General features: G+C 44.5%; 1 protein-coding gene across 23 annotated transcripts in view; it reads right to left on the reverse strand.

Moving 5' to 3' along the window:
• Nucleotides 1-8,922: 8,922 nt before the first annotated feature.
• Nucleotides 8,923-21,041, reverse strand: part of MPDZ (multiple PDZ domain crumbs cell polarity complex component) — a 99,995-nt gene continuing 87,876 nt past the window's right edge. For 17 of the 23 annotated variants that reach the window (XM_075447189.1, XM_075447200.1, XM_075447204.1 and 14 more), the window contains 8 exons: nt 18,398-18,484; nt 16,904-17,000; nt 16,203-16,246; nt 14,260-14,382; nt 13,461-13,565; nt 13,234-13,343; nt 12,035-12,158; nt 8,923-11,178 (listed from right to left, as the gene is read on the reverse strand). In XM_075447189.1, the coding sequence (XP_075303304.1) occupies nt 11,032-11,178; nt 12,035-12,158; nt 13,234-13,343; nt 13,461-13,565; nt 14,260-14,382; nt 16,203-16,246; nt 16,904-17,000; nt 18,398-18,484 (837 nt within the window). In that variant the 3' untranslated portion in view covers nt 8,923-11,031. The remainder of the gene's footprint in view (nt 11,179-12,034; nt 12,159-13,233; nt 13,344-13,460; nt 13,566-14,259; nt 14,383-16,202; nt 16,247-16,903; nt 17,001-18,397; nt 18,485-21,041) is intronic. The other 6 variants (XM_075447209.1, XM_075447207.1, XM_075447202.1 and 3 more) reach the window with 2 other exon arrangements.

Below are 21,041 nucleotides of genomic sequence, written 5' to 3' on the forward strand. Positions count from 1 at the left end.
TAAGAAGAAAGACGGTAACTTTTTCTTCTTTTAGATTTTTTTTTTTTTTTTTTTTAAGGCAAGTCTACAGAATATAGCTTCTTTTCTTCTTTTAAAAAAGGGATGGACAGGGTGAAGGGAAGGAGCTCCTCAACAGCTACTAAGTTCCACCCATTCTCCCAACATTGCTTCCATAAAGCTAACCGATAAAAAAAACTTCCAGCAGAGCAATAAATATGAAAGCAGCCATGCCAATGATACCTGCTGTTTCGGTTTCGGCTGCCGCCGGCAACAAAAGCGCCACGCGGCCGCCCCTCCCCCCGCCGGCGTGCGGAGGAGAATGGAAAGAAAGAGGCAGAAACCGGTGGGTCGGGATAAGGGCAGTTTAACAGAACAGCAGAGGGAAAACAGGAACAACAACGATACAAATAAGGAGAAAACACAACAACGAACCGTACAGACAGCCGCTCTCCCGAAACAGGACCGACGCTGCGCTCCCCCCAAGCCGCGAGTGCCTTCCCGCCGCGCCGCCCCCCCCACCGGAACCCAGCGTGACGTCACATGGTATGGAATACCGGGCTCTGTTTGGCCAGGTGGGGTCAGCCCCCACCCCCCGGCTGTGCCCCTTCCTGGATTCCGGTGAAAATTAACCCTGTCCTGGCCAAACCCAGGACATTATCCACCCCTTATTCCATACCATCTACGTCATGCCCAGGTCCCCCATTGTCCGGTTGATCACCACCACTTCTCCTGTCTCCAGATATCATTCCCTTAGTCTATGGATCATCACTCTAAAGTGTCCGTTGAGTTCATTTAATCCATGACTTCGGGCTCCATCTGTCGTTACGGTCTTCCGTGGCAGGGCAGGTGATGTGTGGTGATGGGCGGTCACTTGCTGCATCCGGAGCTCACGGCTGATGTATCTGGTGCAGCCCGTGCCCACAGTCTGCAGGAGATGTTGATCTTGATGAAGCTGCTGGATGCCAGTTGTTGAAAACCAGGTCCAGTCCCATCATTGCTGTGCTCTGCTAGGTTTTCATCGAAAAAGTCCATCCTTCTTTAATCTGGAGAATTCTTACTATGCTACTACTGGTACAAAATATAACAATTATAACAGTGATAACAGAGAGTGACAAGGTTATTTAACAACTAACTTTATACAATTTATTTATGGACTATTCTCACCCAAAATTAAATCCCCATGAGGTACACATCAGACTTCCCCATCCTTCCGCATTACCCACCAGGTACACCCAGGTCCTTGAGCAAAGGCAATCCCACGGATGGGCTTGCCTTTGCCCGAGGCAGGACTAACCCAAACCGTCTTCCCTAACATGTTCCGCATGTGCACTACAGGGACTTTATCCCCTTCTACTGGGCGCTGAGGTTTTGACTGGGCAGGACCAGCCCTGTTGGTGGACCCTCTGGTGTTGACCAACCAGGTGGCCTTTGCTAAATGGGTATCCCAATTTTTGAAAGTCCCACCCCCCATTGCCCTCAAAGTGGTTTTTAGCAGCCCATTGTAACGTTCGATCTTTCCAGAGGCTGGTGCATGGTAGGGGATGTGATACACCCACTCAATACCGTGTTCTTTGGCCCAGGTGTCTATGAGGCTGTTGCGAAAATGAGTCCCGTTGTCCGACTCGATTCTTTCGGGAGTGCCATGTCGCCACAGGACTTGTTTTTCCAGGCCCAGGATGGTATTCCGGGCAGTGGCATGGGGCACAGGGTAGGTTTCTAGCTATCCGGTGGTGGCCTCCACCATTGTGAGCACATAGCGCTTGCCTTGGCGGGTTTGTGGCAGTGTGATGTAGACAATCTGCCAAGCCTCCCCATATTTATATTTTAGCCATCGTCCTCCATACCACTGAGGCTTTACCCGCTTGGCTTGCTTGATTGCAGCGCATGTCTCACATTCATGGATAACCTGTGCAATAGTGTCCATGGTCAAGTCCACCCCTCGGTCACGAGCCCATCGGTATGTCGCGTCTCTTCCTTGGTGGCCCGAGGTGTCATGGGCCCACCGAGCTACAAACAGTTCACCCTTATGTTGCCAGCCCACATCCACCTGAGCCACTTCAATCTTAGCAGCCTGATCTACCTGGTGGTTGTTTTGATGTTCTTCAGTGGCCCGACTCTTAGGGACATGGGCGTCCACGTGACGGACTTTTACAGCCAACTGCTCTAGCCGGGCAGCAATATCTTGCCACAATGGGGCAGCCCAGATAGGTTTGCCTCTGCGCTGCCAGTTGTTCTTCTTCCATTGCTGCAGCCATCCCCACAAGGCATTGGCCACCATCCAAGAGTCAGTGTAAAGATAGAGCACTGGCCACTTCTCTCGACTGGCAATGTCTAAAGCCAGCTGGATGGCTTTCACCTCTGCAAACTGGCTGGACTCACCTTCTCCCTCGGCAGTTTCCGTGACTTGTCGTGTAGGGCTCCATACAGCAGCCTTCCACCTCCGCTGCTTCCCCACAATGCGACAGGACCCATCCGTGAACAGGGCATACTGTTTCTTATCTTCTGGCAGCTGGTTATACAGTGGGGCCTCTTCAGCACGTGTCACCTCCTCCTCTGGCGATGCTCCAAAATCTTTGCCTTCTGGCCAGTCCATAATGACCTCCAGAATTCCTGGGCGACTGGGGTTTCCCATTCGGGCGCGCTGGGTGATCAGAGCGACCCACTTACTCCACGTAGCATCGGTGGCATGATGCGTAGAGGGGACCCTCTCTTTGAACATCCAGCCCAGGACCGGCAATCGTGGAGCTAGGAGGAGCTGTGCTTCAGTGCCGACCACTTCTGAAGCAGCTCGAACGCCTTCATATGCTGCCAGAATCTCTTTTTCAGTGGGAGTATAGCGGGCCTCGGATCCTTTGTATCCCTGGCTCCAGAACCCCAGGGGTCGACCTCGAGTCTCCCCTGGTGCTTTCTGCCAGAGACTCCAGGTTGGGCCATTCTCCCCGGTTGCGGTGTAGAGCACGTTTTTAACATCTTGCCCTGACCGGACTGGACCAAGGGCTACGGCATGAACTATCTCCTGTTTAATCTGTTCAAATGCCTGTCGTTGCTCAGGGCCCCATTCAAAATCATTCTTCTTCCGGGTCACGTGGTACAGAGGACTTACAATCTGGCTGTAATTTGGAATGTGCATCCTCCAAAAACCCACAACACCCAGGAAGGCCTGTGCTTCCTTTTTGCTGGTTGGTGGAGACATAGCTGCTATTTTGTTGATGACATCCATTGGGATTTGACGGCGCCCATCCTGCCATTTTATTCCCAAAAACTGGATCTCTTGCACAGGTCCCTTTACTTCGCTTAATGACGAAACCGGCTTTCAGAAGGATCTGAACTATTTTCTCCCCTTTCTCAAAAACCTCCTCCGCTGTGTCGCCCCATATAATGATGTCATCGATGTACTGCAGATGTTCTGGGGCTTCACCCTTTTCCAGTGCAGTCTGGATTAGTCCATGGCAAATGGTGGGACTGTGTTTCCACCCCTGGGGCAGTTGATTCCAGGTGTACTGGATGCCCCTCCAGGTGAAAGCAAACTGTGGCCTGCACTCTGCTGCCAAAGGGATGGAGAAGAATGCATTAGCGATGTCAATTGTAGCGTACCACTTGGCTGCCTTTGACTCCAGCTGATATTGAAGTTCTAGCATGTCTGGCACAGCAGCACTCAGCGGTGGTGTGACTTCATTCAGGCCACGGTAGTCTATTGTCAGTCTCCACTCTCCAGTAGATTTTCTCACTGGCCATATGGGACTATTAAAGGGTGAGCGAGTTTTGCTGATCACTCCTTGACTCTCCAGCTGGCGGATCAGCTGATGAATGGGGAGAAGGAAGTCTCGGTTGGTACGATACTGTCGCCGGTGCACCGTTGTGGTCGCGATTGGCACCTGTTGTTCTTCCACCCTCAGCAACCCCACAACGGAAGGATCCTCCGAGAGACCAGGCAAAATGGACAGCTGTTTAATTTCTTCCGTCTCCACAGCAGCTATGCCAAAAGCCCAACGATACCCCTTTGGGTCCTTGAAATAGCCTCTCCTAAGATAGTCTATCCCAAGGATGCATGGAGCCTCGGGGCCAGTTACAATGGGGTGCTTCTGCCAGTCCTGCCCAGTGAGGCTCACTTCAGCCTCCAGTAGACTCAGCTCTTGGGACCCCCCTGTCACTCCCGAAATGCAAATGGACTCTGACCCTTTGAACTCTGATGGCATTAAAGTACACTGTGCACCAGTGTCCACTAGAGCTTGATACTCTCGTGGATCTGACGTGCCAGGCCACCGAATCCACACCGTCCAATAGACACGGTTGTCCCTTTCCTCCACCTGGCTGGAGGCAGGGCCCCTCTAATCCTCGTCAGAGAATTTGCTGCTCACCTGCTGTTAAAAATGACTTGGAGGTCCCCTCCAGAGGATCGGAATCAAGGTCAAACTGTCTACCTGGTCTGGAGAGCTGGCTTCTGGAAACTGGAGCGGCACTTTTCCTAACAGAATCCCCTTTGGTGATTCTTTTACCTTGCAACTCACACACTCGTGCCTCTAGACTTGAGGTGGGTTTTCCATCCCACTTCCTCATGTCCTCTCCGTGGTCACGCAGGTAAAACCACAGGGTGCCCCACGGTGTATAGCCTCTGTATTCCCTCTCCTGACCAGAGAAACGCCTGCCCCTAATAGCTGAGACACTGGCCCGTACAGGTGGGGAGTAGGACATATTCCTGTCTAGTCGCTCGACCAGTTTCTCCACAGCTGAGACAAGGGAGGAAGAGAGACTTTCCTCATATTGGCGGAGTCTGACAGCCACCTCATCCACTGTTGTTGCGTCTTTACCTTTCCAGTTTACAACTGCCAGTGAGTTAGCATGTGAGGAGGGTGCGCTCCGCACAAACTTCCTCCACATGGATTGTGAGCACTGGAGTTCATCTGGGTCTGTGGGTACCTGCTCATCGTCTGTGTCACAGTAAACCAGCTCCCGCACAGCTAATTCCCTCAGGTACTGAATACCCCTTTCCATATTGGTCCACTTGCCAGGATAACATACAAAATCGTCACTGAAGGGGTACCTCTCCCTCACGCCTGACAGAAGTCTCCTCCAGAGGCTGAGGACTTGTTCCTTTTTCCCAATGGCCTTGTCAATGCCCCCATCCCTGGCCAGGGATCCCAGCTGCTTGGCTTCCTTGCCCTCTAACTCCAAGCTGCTGGCCCCGTTATCCCAGCACCGCAGCAGCCAGGTGGCAATGTGCTCGCCTGGGTGGCGGCTGAAGTCTTTCCGCATGTCTCGCAGCTCGCCCAGGGACAGGGACCGGGTGATGATCTCTGTCTCTATCTCCTGTGATGACCCTGGCTCATCGTCATCCCTCCCGGAGCGATCTGCTCTCTTTGCGTCTTTCTTTAGTTTTACGGGGGCGACTGCTACCTGCACAGGTTGGTCATTGGGCTCAGTCACTGTGCCTGTGGCTGGAGCTGGGGCTGGAGCAGCTGCTGTGCCTGCCGGGGAAACCGAGGCAGACCCTGCAGCTGTGGCTGCAGCAGCCATGGTGCCGGTCGGGGGGGCTGGGACTGCCTGCTGGGCTGGAGGGGCTGCAGGGCCGACTGAGGGGGCAGCGCCAGCTGCAGTGCCTGCTGCTTCGTTTCCCTCCCTTTCCCCCTTAAGGCACTGAACAGTGTTGAACAGGGCTCGGTAGGCGTGGGCCAGACCCCAGCACTTTGCGGTGATCTGTGTCTCTCTGGAGTTCCCAGGGTGGCAGCACACTCTTTGCAGATACTTTACTAGTTTGTCCGGATCCTGTACTTCCTCAGGGGTGAGTTTAAAAAACACTGCAGGTGCCCACTGCCCTAGGTACTTGCCCATGCTGTCCCACACACCCAGCCACTCACAGCTATCCGGCCCCGGGGCAGGTCTCTGCACCATGTTCTTAACGACTTGCTTAACCCTAAACAAAAGCTGAAACCCATTCAGGAGGCAGAACAAAAGGAGAGTGCTGGCCTGAGCATCCCACGGGTACTCGGAATTCTCAAAAGCAGTTAGGACCAGCCTGAGGGAGAGAGGGGGTGCGAAAGAGTGGGGGAAGGTATCCCCTTCGGTTTTCCCCACAGATTGGGTTTGTTTACTAACAAAATCTAAGACATAGGACCCGAGGTACGGAAATGACCGCAGTGCCGCATGCAAACACAAGCCTAATTTCATGCACAGTGATGTTATCATATCATAAGTCGATATCATACAGTACAGCAAAATCATCATCCTGATCTTCTTTCCCGAGGTAACAAACAGCACGGCGGCAAACACATACAGCAAGGATTTACGTAGCAGAGATATTTGATCAAAGTCAGAAACATTTTTACCGGCGACTTTAACTAACACAGTAAATGCGTATAATAAATTTTAACAAAATCTATGAAAGCAGTTTTAACACCCGCTGCTCAGCCCTGCCGTTATCCCCGCTCCACGTCTGGGCGCCAATTTAATGTTTTGGTTTCGGCTGCCGCCGGCAACAAAAGCGCCACGCGGCCGCCCCTCCCCCCGCCGGCGTGCGGAGGAGAATGAAAAGAAAGAGGCAGAAACTGATGGGTCGGGATAAGGGCAGTTTAACAGAACAGCAAACAGAGGGAAAACAGGAACAACAACGATACAAATAAGGAGAAAACACAACCACGAACCGTACAGACAGCCGCTCTCCCGAAACAGGACCGACGCTGCGCCCCCCCCAAGCCGCGAGTGCCTTCCCGCCGCGCCGCCCCCCCCCACCGGAACCCAGCGTGACGTCACATGGTATGGAATACCGGGCTCTGTTTGGCCAGGTGGGGTCAGCCCCCACCCCCCGGCTGTGCCCCTTCCTGGATTCCGGTGAAAATTAACCCTGTTCTGGCCAAACCCAGGACACTTGCTCACTGCCAAGAAATCAAGTATGTGCATTCCCATGAGCCAGCTGTCTTTTGTCTAGACTTACGCTTACAATATGTGACAGTCTCTTTCATTAATAGCCCTCTAAGAGTACTACCATTGAATAGCTGAGAAGTAGGCAGAGTTAAAAAAATGGATTTGGCATCCGAACAGACAATGAGTTGGAGCTTTTAAGACGCCAGGCCCTCCAGCTCCAACCTTGTCAAGTTCCATAGTTAACAGTGTCACATGGAAAAAAGATAACCAAAAATAATAGAATCATAGGTTGGAAAAGACCTCTAAGATCATCAAGTCCAACCATCCAGCCAACACCACCATGCCTACTAAACCACTTCCTGAAGTACCACATCTACACGTTATTTGAACATGTCCAGGGATGGGGACTGCACCAACCCCTTGGGCAGCCTGTTCCAATGCCTGACCACTCTTTCAGTAAAGAATTTTTCCTAATATTCAATCTAAACCTTCCCTGATGCAACTTGAGGCCATTGCCTCTTGTGGTATCACTAGTTACCTGGGAGAAGAGACCAACACCTGCCTTACTACAACCTCCTTTCAGGCAGTTGTAGAGAGCAACAGGGTCCCCTCTCAGCCTCCTCTTCTCCAGACTAAACAGCCCCAGCTCCCTCAGCCACAACTTGTAAGACTTGCTCTCTAGAACCCTCACCAGGCTCGTTGCCCTTCTCTGGACACGCTCCAGCAACTTAATGTCTTTCTTGTAGTGAGGGGCCCTAAACTGAACACAGTAATCAAGATGGGGCCTCACCAGTGGCGAGGGCAGGGGGATAATCATTCCCCTAATCCTGCTGACCACACTATTCCTGATACAAGCCAGGATGCTGTTGGCCTTCTTGGCCACCTGGGCACACTGCTGGCTCATGTCCAGCTGGCTGTCAACCAACATCTCAAGATCCTTTTCTGCCGAGCAGCTTTCCAGTCACTCGCCCCAAGCCTGTAGTGTTGCATGGGGTTGTTGTGACTGAAGTGCAGGACCCAGCACTTGGCCTTGTTGAAACTCATACAGTTGGCCTCAGCCCATCAATCCAGTCTGTCCAGATCCCTCTGCAGAGCCTTCCTACCCTCCAGCAGACTGACACTCCCACCCAGCTTAGTGTCATCTGCAAATTTACTGAGGGAGCATTCAATCCCCTCATCCAGATCATTGATAAAGATGTTAAACAAGACCGGACCCAGAAATGAGCCCTGGGGAACACCACTCATGACTGCCCACCAGCTGGATTTAACTCCATTCACCACCACTCTCTGCGCTCAGCCATTCAGCCAGTTCTTCATCCAGCGAAGAGTACACCCACCCAAACCACGGGCAGCTACTTTCTCCAGGAGGATGCTGTGGGGAACAGTGTCAAAGGCCTTACTGAAGTCCAGATACACAACATCCACAGCCTTTCCTTCATCCACTAGGTGGGTCACCTGGTCATAGAAGGAGATCAGGCTGGTCAAGCAGGAAGATTTGGTAGAACTGGGACCACAGTACACTGCACCTTAGAGGACTAAAGTCTGTGATATGAAAGTTGTGCTGAATACCAAATGATAAACAAAACAAAACATCCTAAGCCTGCAAAGTTAATTACACCTCATGGTCCAGTGCATAGCAGCCACTAAGCTGTGGTCACGAAACAGCTTTCCCAGCATGGGGCTCGGGGGAGATCCAGGGCTCTGAAGCCACAGTGTGGGTCACAACTAAAAGCAAAGTTCTGGGCTTCATGGCTCACTGTTTTGATCCATCATGGCAAGTCCCATACCTGAAGGAACACTTTTTAAAGAGACCAAACAATGATTAATGCTGTTTCTAATGAACAAGGCAGTTTCATACTAATTCCTAGACAGTTTCAGTATCTGGTCTCATGCATTTGCTAAGAGTTTGCAAGCAAAGATAAAATCTTAACATCCAAATAAAGCAATTTTTAGTAGATGCTTTAAGGTTCACATAAAGAGTAATGCTTTTTTTTTTAATTGTTTTTAATTAATCTTTCACAACAGAATGAACAATGCAAGTATGCCATCGTAAAGCAACCAGAAACACACCTGCAACTTTATTTCTTCATCATGACAGTTTGGAATTTATTCATTTAAATCCTCCACTTAGACACAACAGCAGTAACAAAATATCTGTACACTACTTCTGTTACAAATATAGATACTATTTAAAGTGACTTTACATACTCTAACATGGGCATTTCTCACTCTAACCAAGAAGTACAGAAGAGCAATTCAGTAACAACAGCAGCCAGTAAAATGTTACCATCTATTTTCTTTGATCTTAGCCTACCACAGTGTAAATTCTAGAACAGTTAAAGAGACGAAGAGGGTGGGGTTTTTAGTTAATTCACTTAGACATAGTTATCAATTTGCTAATACTATTTCACAGACATTCTTAACAGTGTTTCTGGGTCCCACTGAAACAAATGCTAGTCTTTTGTATTCCCTAATAATGGCCTGACCACTGCCTGCACTTTCAGTTCACATTTCTCCTAAAAGACAACTGACATGGTGGCCTTCTTGCTACAGTGTTTTTTGCTAATTGACACAAAGGGTCTTGCTGCTAATTAGCATGCTAGGTAGCCAGGTATCTCTCTCTCTCCAAAGACTTGGCAAAATTTTTCTGCAAGAAGGTAAATGATGGGCAAAGTGTGCTTTATCTGGCAGATTCCTAGGAGCCAGACTGAAGGACCAGATGCGAAGGCAGGCTACAATCAGCTACGGCTTTCAGTGAGTGCAGCTTTTTGGATAAAGTTTTAGTGAGGATCCCAACTTAGGAAACTCAGGAAGTTGATAAATTTATTGACCACATTGCTGCCCAATGAACAGCTCCATGGTTGCATCACACTTACTAGACACTGTCTTGTATTTATGCCTCTAAAATTAATATCCCCAAAATAGTATTTGTGCCTCTCACCTCTCCTCTTCTGCTTAATGCTGACGCAGAAAGACCTGCACTGCTTTCTTACTGCTCACCTCCACCGGGAGGGATTTTCAGCCTTTTAACCACCCTCAACTCCTGATTTTAAGGCTCTTAGTCCAAGGAGGACACTACCTTTGCTGCTACTGATAACAGCAGCAACACCATAACATCAACTTACACCTTGGCTTAACTAATATCCACAAGCCTTTGTCTGCAGCTATGTAAACCTGCCCTGAGTGGCTTGTTTGTGGCTCTGATTCAAGCAGCTCGCAGATAGGTCTGCACTGATCCTGCAGTTAATTTTGCATGTTGGAAGACGACAACCTTCACTTACACACATTTCATACTGGGAAGGTTGCTTTCACACCCATATAGGCTAGGAGACACTACTATTATAAAAGTCTAGTTCTTCTAATATTGCAGTTGCTGGGCACTCTCATTCACCAGGAGTAGTTTCCACTAATAAGCAGAATTTTCAGCCCTGAGCACAAGTTGTCTCCTTTCAAAACAAATACACACTCCCATGTCTCAACACCCCCACCCCCAACCCCTCAAACCTAAGCCAAACTAAAGCACAGTTTTCTTTTTTTGATACATCGTGACTTGTGAAATCTAATCACACAAATACACAAGCAAAAGAAACCCACCCAGGTCACTCACCTAGCTCCTTCTACTTGGGCACTGTGAAATAATACAAATAACCATCTGAGTCCATTAATAATGTGCCATCAGACTACACACTTTCCCCTCTTTTCCCCAAATTCCATATATTGTTAACAGGTTCTTTCTTCAATAACCTCATTCCTGGTTTCTGACTACTGCTGCCCATGCTGCCCCCTTGTTGACTTGGTGACTTTATCATTTTCCAACACATTTCAAATATCCAAATCCTCTTAGCAAAACATTCCAGTTTTGTTCTGTGATTATTAATGCAAACATTCATTTTTTGGGGGGGGAAGGGCGATTACGAGCATCCATTACAATACTAATAGGAAAAATATCCATGTCTTTCAATAGCTGACATAACTGCATCCCAGTGGTTTGACAGTAAGAGACATACTTCTATTGTATACAAAAATATGGTTAAATGTTATCTTTCTTCAGTGTTATAACACAGTTCTGTGAAACTGGAAGAGCACGAAGGCTATAAAAACATTTCCATTCTCTTTGCTATGTGGAATGTGAATAATATAGGTTTATTGACCCTACCCCTTTGGGCAGCTGGTTCACGACAAAACAGTCAAAGTGACTGTTCCTTTTGTCCTTTTGAGAATCGCAACCGCTTCCTCATGGGTCACACCTTCTAAGCTCTGCCCATTCACAGCAATGATTTGATCCCCCCTCTTCAGGCGTCCATCTTCTGCTGCTGCACCCTGAAACGATACAACATGTAACTGCAGACTCAGTCTTATCCTTCCTGCCACGCTGTCCTTAGGGTCTGAATAAGATGGATTCAGTGCACAAAACCCATTAAAACTTTTCTGATTTTCAGTGATTCAAATACTGTCAATTGTAGTACAGCCTGCTAGTGCTGCACTATGCCATGCCCTGGCTGAGTTTCACATCATCTAGAAATGGGATCTACAGGATTTTTCTATTCCCTTAACCCTGTTCGTCCACCTAGTATAACATTCAAACTCTATTATCATAGAAGCAAGATTTTCAAGACCTGAAGAAGTTTTCAGCAACTGGTATAAGAATGTCACTAGTCAAAACCCAGCTCTCTACTTTGATTTGCAATAAAAGTTCGGGATTCTTGATTGCACCCTTCTCTGACTCAGGGCTGTTTCCTAGGAAAGCCCAAACTATCAAATCCAGGTCAGCCCCTGAGCTTCTCCAAAGGTCCAGACTGAGTTCAGTTGTTTTATGTTGCTCTACCTTACAGACTCTCGGTCGAAAAAAAGTAAAACAGCCCCTTCTACTACATGAAGAAAATAAACTCTGAACATAAGGCAAGGGGGCTGTTATTCTAACTATGTGCACAAATCCATTTTGATATTTGAAGAAGACTCTGCCATATGCAGAGGCACATACATTTGGAAATTCTGAATCTTCCTCAGACTACACCCTTCAAATGCGGCAAGCACGTTTTGACCAGCACTTGCACTAAGGAAGAAAAGCTCTGAGAAACTGTAAGAATCTTTTGGCTGCTGACTCAAGCCATGATCTAAGATAGCAGCTGCTGTGAACTAACTAATAAATGGATTGACTGAACAAAGTTACACTTACCTTTGCAAATACTGTCTTCACATAAATTGGTAAGTCTCCGTGAGGACTGCCATAACCGCCCACAATACTAAAGCCTAGGCCGTCTGGTCCTCTATCCAAAGTAATGGTCTTGTACTGAGGAGGTCTAAGAAAAGGAAAATGAGTACTGCAATGCTGTCTGTACTTAGGCTATAACATGTAGAACATTTATCAAAAAACATTGTTCCTTTCAAGCTAAGCAATACACTTCCCCTTCCTCTGTAACTACAAATGCTTTTATTACAAAGAAATGGCTGTTCTAGTTCATGTAAAACACTGTAACTATCTAATGCCCTCATTATTACTTAAAGGTAGCGCTTTCAAAGACCTCTTCCACCCAGCTCAGGGCATACTTATGGTGCAATGTCCCACTAACTGCTGGCTAGCAAAGCAGAGAGGCAATACCAGTACTTCATGTCCAGAACAAACATCTACTTTAAAAATCCTGTAACACATTACATGTCCTAAAAAACATCTAAAATTAGCCCCAGTAGTTTATGGTGTAAGGTTTAATTGCTTGTCTCCTCCTTTAATATATGAACACGTATTTGTATGTGTGCATTTATACAGACCATTTATAGGCATATTTCCCTGCATACACTCTAAGAAATTTTGAAGTTCTCTCTTTCGAAGCAGGTCCGTGTGGCTAAAGAACCCCACTCTCTTTCTCTCTGTTCCTAGAAGAAAAATGCCTCAGATTTATGACAGAGTCTGAGGCAAAACTTATTGACATAGCTGTACCTTGTAGTATATCAGAAACAGTATACCCTGTATACCAGAAAAGTTCGATGCTCCTGATAGTTCAGTGCTAGAAAGCACATCATGGAAGCACAGGTACCACTGTAGAAAGGGCGTTGCTATTTAAGTCTAAGGAAAAACATTTTGTGTGTATCAATCCCAGCTACCAAGGCTCAGTGAAACGAAGGAGGCTGTATTTACAGAGAAAAAAAATCAAATCACATTGCAACTCTGCAGCAGGGCAAAATACAGCAGCACAACAAACCACATCCTAAAAATGCAGAAGAGGACCTATGGCCTACATGTCCCATGTATACCAAATCTGTAAGTCACCATTAAGCCAAAGAATTCATCCATTATTTGCTAGAATTTTGTAAGTTTTCTAGGTGGAGTTCCACTTAACATAACAGGTTATGGAGGATGCATACTCTATGGTTACCGACCCTAAATCATCCTGAAAAATGCTGGTTGAAGTTAATCCCGCAAATGAAAGACTGGACGTAGGTGGATCCTGCTGCTGACCAGTTATGACACTCACTTCTCCAGCTACAACCTAGGAACAGAGTTCATAAACCAGTAAGATGAGACTGCTGACACTAAATAATTCACTACAGCAGCTGGAAAAATAGTATTCAGAAAATATTCCAAATGTCACTGAAGATTTTTTTACCTGCAACTCAATAGTGCCTGACGCATTTTTTAACAGACTAACAGCTTGGGAGTGAGTCATGCCCTCAGTAGATGTTCCACAGATGCTAACAATCCTGTCTCCAACCTGCAGAAGAAAAAGTAGAAAATCTAACTAAGTTTAGTTACACAGATTTATTTGTCACTTTCTATCAAAGACAGCAGATCTGTGTATTTGCATTTAGCCAGATTTTATCAGTGATACAGGGCAGGAAGAAAGAAATCAGCAGCTCTTCACAGTACATTTTCTCTTGAAGACAAATCATCTTTGAACTATATAATGACCTAATATAAAGGTAGAAAATTCAACATCACAATTAGCAAATTACACTGGTTTAGTGGACTCAGTGTAAAAAGTAACGATGCTTTAGAGAATTGATCCTAATACTCTAGATATACATAGCATGTAAAAAAACAGATGCATTTGACATCACCTGAAGACTGGCAGATTGAAGTAGTAAATTATCATCAGAGGTAACATGTTTGAATTCATCCTGAAATAACACTGCCCATTTTCCAAGGAGCATGAGTCAAATTCAGCCACCTCTGGTACAGAGTGGATATAGTCAACACGGAAGTGCTATATCAGATAAGGCCTCCCACTTCAACTCAGAACCTTTTACCGTGCTACCAATCTGAGTTACTGTTTCGTCAATCCAAACAGCAAAAATTCTTGTCGTAGCCAGAAGTACTTATGACTGTATCATTAAACTGCTAACTTATTGCATAATTACTGTGCATTACCCATGCAATCATTACAACCTTCTGAACAATTAACTTACTCTGAGTTTCTGAGTCTGAGCTGCAACTCCATTCGGATGCATCATAGCAATAAATATAGGAACATCTCCAAGCGGACTTCCTACACCTCCAGCAATGCTCACTCCTAGTGAGTCTGCAGGGCCCTGTTATTGTCATGAAAAAAGATTAGATTTTTATGGAACAAAATACACATACAGAGAATTCTAGGCCTATCTGAAAACTTACTGAAGTCCCTATTTTATAAAAATCAGAATTCCTGTGTCTTGAGCCATTTTTTAAGCTAATACACATCGCCTCATTTCGAGAAAGTGCAAAAAGCTCAACATGTGGTTCTTCCTATCAGTGGTAGGTGATAATTTGCTGACTTAGTTCTGTTTTCTCTTAAAAAAAAATACATACTTACAGACTTTAGTGTCAGACCCCTAATGTCAGCAATAGGAAGTCTGGGCAAGGAAACCTGGACAGATGGGATTGCTTGTTATTGCTTGTTATAGAATCATAGAATGGTTTGGGTTAGAAGGGACCCAAGGTTAGAAGGTCATCTAGTTCCAACCCCCCTGCCATGGGCAGGGACACTTTCCACTAGATCAGGTTGCTCAAAGCCCCATCCAACCTGGCCTTGAACACTTCCAGGGATGAGGCATCCACAGATTTTTCTGTGCAACCTGTGCCAGGGCCTCACCACCCTCACAGTAAAGAATTTCTTCTTTACAGCTAATCTAAACCTACTCTCTTTCAGCTTGAAGCCATTATCTCTTGTCCTATCACAACAGGACGCCGTAAAGCGTCCCTCTCCAGCTTTCTTGTAGGCCTCCTTCAGGTATTGGAAGGCTGCTATAAGGTCTCCCTGAAGCCTTCTCTTCTCCAGGCTGAACAACTCTTACAGCCTTTCCTCACAGGAGAGGTGTTTCAGCCCTCTCATCATTTTTGTGGCCTCCTATGGACCTGCTCCAACAGGTCCACGTCTTTCCTGTGCTGAGGGCTCCAGAGCTGGACGCAAGACTCCAGGGGAGGTCTCCCCAGCGTGGAGCAGAGGGGCAGAATCACCTCCCTTGCTCTCCTGGCCACACTGCTTTTGATGCAGCCCAGGGTATGGTTGGCCTTCTGGGCCAGCACGCTGCTGGCTCATGTCCAGCTTTTCATCAACTAACACCCCCAAGTCCTTCTCCTCAGGGCTGCTCTCAATCTATTCTCCATCTAGCCTGTATTTGTGCTTGGAACTGAAATTTTTGTCCTTAATATCTATATCAATCTCCTATTATGAACGTCCCAAAGACCAGAATTAATCTTTATGCTCCCCCTAGTGTCGTATTATTGAAGAACAAAACTTGCTGTTCACTACCGTACAACACCCTACTATCTAACTGCAAAAACTGCTATTGTAAACTGGAATTTGCAGACTCTAGTATAAAAACAGAATGGTTAAATACAATTCATGTAATCAAGCAAACTAGATGTCAGGCAAAGTCAAATAAAAATAAATATTTTGGACAACCAGAAGCAGTCTGTAACTCAGATCTCACGCTCCTGTAAATAAGGAAGACGACTGAATCTCACATTTGAAAACATGGCAGCTGTCATGTAAGGGCCTACCTATAAAAAATGTGTGTGAAATACGATACAAAATAACAAACAATGGGCTTGCAGTACCCTTGACTTCACTAAAAGAGAGTCTGGATTTAACTCAGTCTGATAACAGTAAAACTAGGTCTCACTAATTCTTCCTCCTTTTGCTTTCAAAACAGGTCACAAAATGTGACAGTATAAATTGCACTGATTTTACAAAAAAATATAGGCAGTGGAGATCATACAGTCTTCACCTGCAAATTAATTAGCTATTGCCACATCCACCCCTCTCTCAAAATTATTAACAGGGCCAGACTTCTTCCCTTCCGTAAACACACCTATTGACAACATACACAAAACCTGTCCCTGATATATATAACTTCATTCTGTAACTTACCTTTTTTATTTCAACTGTTCTTAGTCCTTGTATTTCAGAAGCTGCTGTCAAACGAATTTAAAAATAAAGAAAAGTTAAAATAGCATTTTCAGGAAACTTTTTTATCAAAATTATCCAAACCACTATGATGATTCTAACTTTCTGCTGGTTACAGACATACGTTTTAAGCAGACTTTGACAGTGGCTGCCATTAAATTAATGGTATTTAAATACTTCTAGAATCGGTCAAAAAGTCATTCATTCTCTCCATTTAAATAACTTTTGGAATAAGACTGCTAAGCATGCCCAAATAGAACAGAAAAAACTATTATTTGCTAGCAATACTTTGGTCAGAAGTAACTTTGTTCTAAATTTGAGCACGAGACAGCTATTCCACAGCTATACTGTGGATACTAAACAGTATCTGGATTTCTATGAATGACACAGATTGACTAAAGATGTATTTATATTAAACAGAAAATTACCGCTCAACAGATTCTCAGTATCGAAACTGCTTGTATAACAAGCTGCTCATTTCCTTTATAAAAAGCTGCTCAAAGACATATATGATGTACTGTACAATAACCACCCCTGCAGCATTTTAATGACTAAGAAATCACTTTCAGGCCTACAGCACATAATGACAACATTTTAGACAAAGCGAAAGATCTCAGCTACCAGTTCACGTGTGTAAAATACTGAAAGTACCAAAGAAACCTTACCCGTATTCTTCTTCAGACCACTTTCAAAGACCTCAGGTGCACTGGACCCAGAGACCGGGAGACTGAATGATGAGAGACTGCCACTTCCTTCACTGACCTAAACACAGTGTTAGACTGGGATTAGAGAGCGGCTTCAGACACCCAATTGTTAAAAGCAGAACTGTAACCCACTGTATTCAGCAGATTTTGCTGTATTTTACTTTCTCTGTGTCCAGTTAAAGCTGACACAGTGAACCTCCACATATTTCTTGGTCACTCTAGAGGGATCCTTGTTTGAAGCATCATTAAACCAACAGAGATGGCACATCTACAACCCCATGCAACGCTTTGAAGCGCTGCTTCTCAGGGCTAGACTGTGGCCTTTTATGTGCACCTTCTGTCATCTCAAAGAGACCTTCTGGTGCAAAAGTTACGCTTGATTATCAAGGCAGGGACAGGATACAAAAGACAGGTCTTCACACATTTCTCCTGAGTACTCTCATGTTCACCTACTGCATCAGCTAAAACTAAGATTAGGCTCTCCACTCAGCTTCACCTGCAAGATTTCCAGAAAGATTTCCACTATACCCACAGGGCAATGTAAAGGAACAACACAGCTGCCAGTAAGACTAGTTCGCTGACTGTTACAGACTTTTCAAAACATTCAACATTGTGAGATTCTTCTTACTTAACAACTTAGATCAAGACCACCCAAAGCCTGCATGTTTTCATCTTGTTTGGCATTACCTGTTTTGAAGAGAGCCTAACATTTCAGTCCTATCGAGTCTTAACCTGCTCACTTGAAACTGTTTAAATATGTATTGTCTTAAAACAATTTATCTTCAGTACTTGATGATCTGCATATCCAGTTTATAGCCAGAGAAAGTTCTAAAGCAAGTTGTGAGCTCTCAGAAATACAGCTCCTATTGGAGAGAATCATGATGTGAGCTGCTACCACATGACAGATGCATTCCAATGCAGAAAACTGATGCGAGTTTGTAACACTCCATCATTAGACCAACAATAAATTAAATGCACTTGAGCGAAGCCTGATGGAAAGGGTGCAGATTTCCTGCTTCTGATGACCAAGATTACAGTAAGAATATGCAAGGAGTGGAGAAATTCACTAAGTTTACTGAAGCAATACTCCATTGCATGCCAAGCACTCCTGAAGTAACAGAGAGATTTAAAGTCCACTCCAACTTCTCCTGGTATTGATGAGAATCAGATCACTCTCTGCTTCTCAGGCTGGAGCCATATAAACCAGACTAGGCAACACGCAAAGCCATTTCGGGAATACATTTTTCGGCTGGAAAATGTCTTTAACAGATACAATATGCTAAAGTGAACATCTAAAATGACCACCAAAAAGCTGTAAAGTAGATAAAAAGTACTCTTCTTCATCTTGGATCAGGTATGTGGAAAATCATTGTCATGATAAAAACAATTCTTTTTATTTGCTTTCATTATTTAACCATTATTTCTTCCAAACTAAACAGTTTTACAGTTACACACCTGGCTGCTCTGGGATGTTCTCCTCTCAGAGTGGAATGGACCAGCTTTTATCCTTCCGACCTCTAGTCTTACCGTACCTAATGAACACTAAAGAACCAGTCACTTACAACATATCTCTTCTGTCTACAACATTAAAGCCTATGACAATATTTAAGTCACTTATTAGATGGCGGAAGAAGGAAAAAATATGGGCAGAGGGGAAAATAAGGGGCTAACAACCCTGTGATAAGTACTGAGCAGACAGAGCTCATGGCAGGGTCAGAGCCACACAAACTAAGTATACAATAATATTCAATACTGAGAAGGGTCCTTTTTGTATCAACCAGTATTACAATACAGATGTGAAAATTACAAAGGGAACAGTGACCTTTCACTTAACAGGGAGTAGTTTTGACTTCTCAACTGCACTGTCAACATGTATTTTCAAGATAGCATTTTTCAAGGAATAGCGAAATTGACTATTTTCACAAGCACTAAAAACAGTGTAACACCTCAAAGTATTAATGATTATTTCTGTTGATATGGCTGAGAACAAGATATTTAAACTGGTAATTAGCCATCTCTCTCCCGCTCTTGAAATTATCTGGTACTCTGGATCCATACCAACATAACTGAAGAAATTTTGGACAGGAGGTTTTCCAAATACCTATCTCCATTTTAAGTGACTTTTCTGCACCTGACTTCCAACAGGAAGCTGGGTGATATGGACTATTTACGCAATGGAATATGCTTCCACTACTCTTTAAGCTTTGAATTATACTACTAACTATTTACACATCTGCATAATCTGCATGTCTCAGAATAAAATTCGCCCTGAAATCAAATATTTAGAAATCCAGACATTAGGCTGATTTTGGCAACAGGCAGGTAAGTTCTTATCACAAAAAACATTTAGAAAACAGGCCTTCCAAAATAACACAAGTAGTGCCAAAAGAAGACCACCTATCTGCAACATATTTAAATACAGAAATTTCAACGTTTTGCTGCTATTTTGCTTTTCTTTCTTTCTTCCACTAGGAAGTTGTTAGTATGAACTCCTGTATCCAAAGACCTTAATATTACGTAAGTTTGCCTTTATTTATCATGCTTTAGCTGTATTACCCTAAGAGGGGTTCACATATTCGTCAGAAAATTCACAGTAAGATACACACCAACGTATCAAAACCAACAATAGAACATATCCATTCAAATAAGGTTGCCATACCTCATACCCTGCTGCTATTGTCTTAGGGGTGACACTAAAAGAGATTTAATACTAATTTGCTTTTTCTTTTTTAAATAACGTTGGCTTCTCTATGCCTGGGAAGGACTTCATCAAAGCTCAGGCAAAACCATTCTTTCCTGCTTGTACAAACTGACTTGTATCAAACCATATGGACGACTCTTACCCAAAATGGAAAATTGAGGAAGTAATCTATGTACCTAAAATTACTACATCCTCACATAAAATGCAAACCCACAAATGAGATCTAAAAGTTATAACGTGTGAAAGTGGGAGGTAATACTTTCCAACCGAGCTTTTGAATTAAATCAGTTCACATTTACTTTTATTACAGCTTTCTCTCTCTTCCTGAAATCTTCTATTTGATAAATCTGTAAGTCAAATGAGGAGAAAAAATGATCTGGTTTTCACATCTTTTAGGGATACTTAAAAAGAAACACTGCAAGAACCGGTGGAATTCTCAGACTGACGACACATTCTAGGGGTCTCATGCTACTTAAAATACATTGGGATTTTACAAAGATTATAAATAATTTTATAGCAAAATGCATTTCAGGCAGTTCAAAACAATTTGCTCTTAGATCTTACTCTCATGACTGAAAACAGAACTGATACCTAAACTAAAAATGGTGATTGCCTACATGTGAGTGATCATGCTTTACTGCATTTATACTGTGTGAACAAAACAAAATCCTTAACAGAAACATATCTGAGGTATTTTAAAAGTAATTTCTCATGGCTACAACAATTAATTGCAAGTACTACTGAGTGGGATGAAGCATTTAAAACATGAATATACGAATGGTAAGTGGGAACTAAGAATCTTCAATTAGATACTCCAAAGTGCCTGCCAAAATGAAAGAAACTTTCCATATAAAATGGCATTTTAATTTAGAAGAGATGTAAAAGTGCAGCACATGAAGAAGAAACACACTGTCCTTAGGTAAAATAAAGTATCGGGTAACAATGGAAAAGTACTACTACTCCAGAAAAGTGTATTAACAAGTTCACTGTCAGAACACAGACCCCGTTCTGGAATTCTCACTTAGTGGTACACGCTGAAAATACAGAAAAAGTGCTCCTACAACCCCTTTCTAGCCCCCGCTTCCCCCCTCCTCTATAAAAACAAAGAAACAAACAAAAAAAAAAGCTCAAGGAACTGTTCAAGATCTGGAATAATATACCTTTGAATGTGAGTGCAAAGAAGCATTATTGTGCGTGTATGTATCCAAGAGTCAGGAATGAGTAGTGGCTGTTAATTTTTTTTTCAGTGGAATGGTTTCCCATTGGAAAATGCTGACTTGATGGAATCCTTACCATGCAGCAGGAATGTCTCAAAACCCTGGATGGAAAACAGACAAGCTGGCTGACCAGCTGGACTTCCTGCCAGGCCACAGGATATGCTGTATATCTGACTTCATT

The sequence above is a fragment of the Opisthocomus hoazin genome, chromosome Z (assembly GCF_030867145.1).
Source record: "Opisthocomus hoazin isolate bOpiHoa1 chromosome Z, bOpiHoa1.hap1, whole genome shotgun sequence".
Classification (NCBI taxonomy): Eukaryota; Metazoa; Chordata; class Aves; order Opisthocomiformes; family Opisthocomidae; genus Opisthocomus; species Opisthocomus hoazin.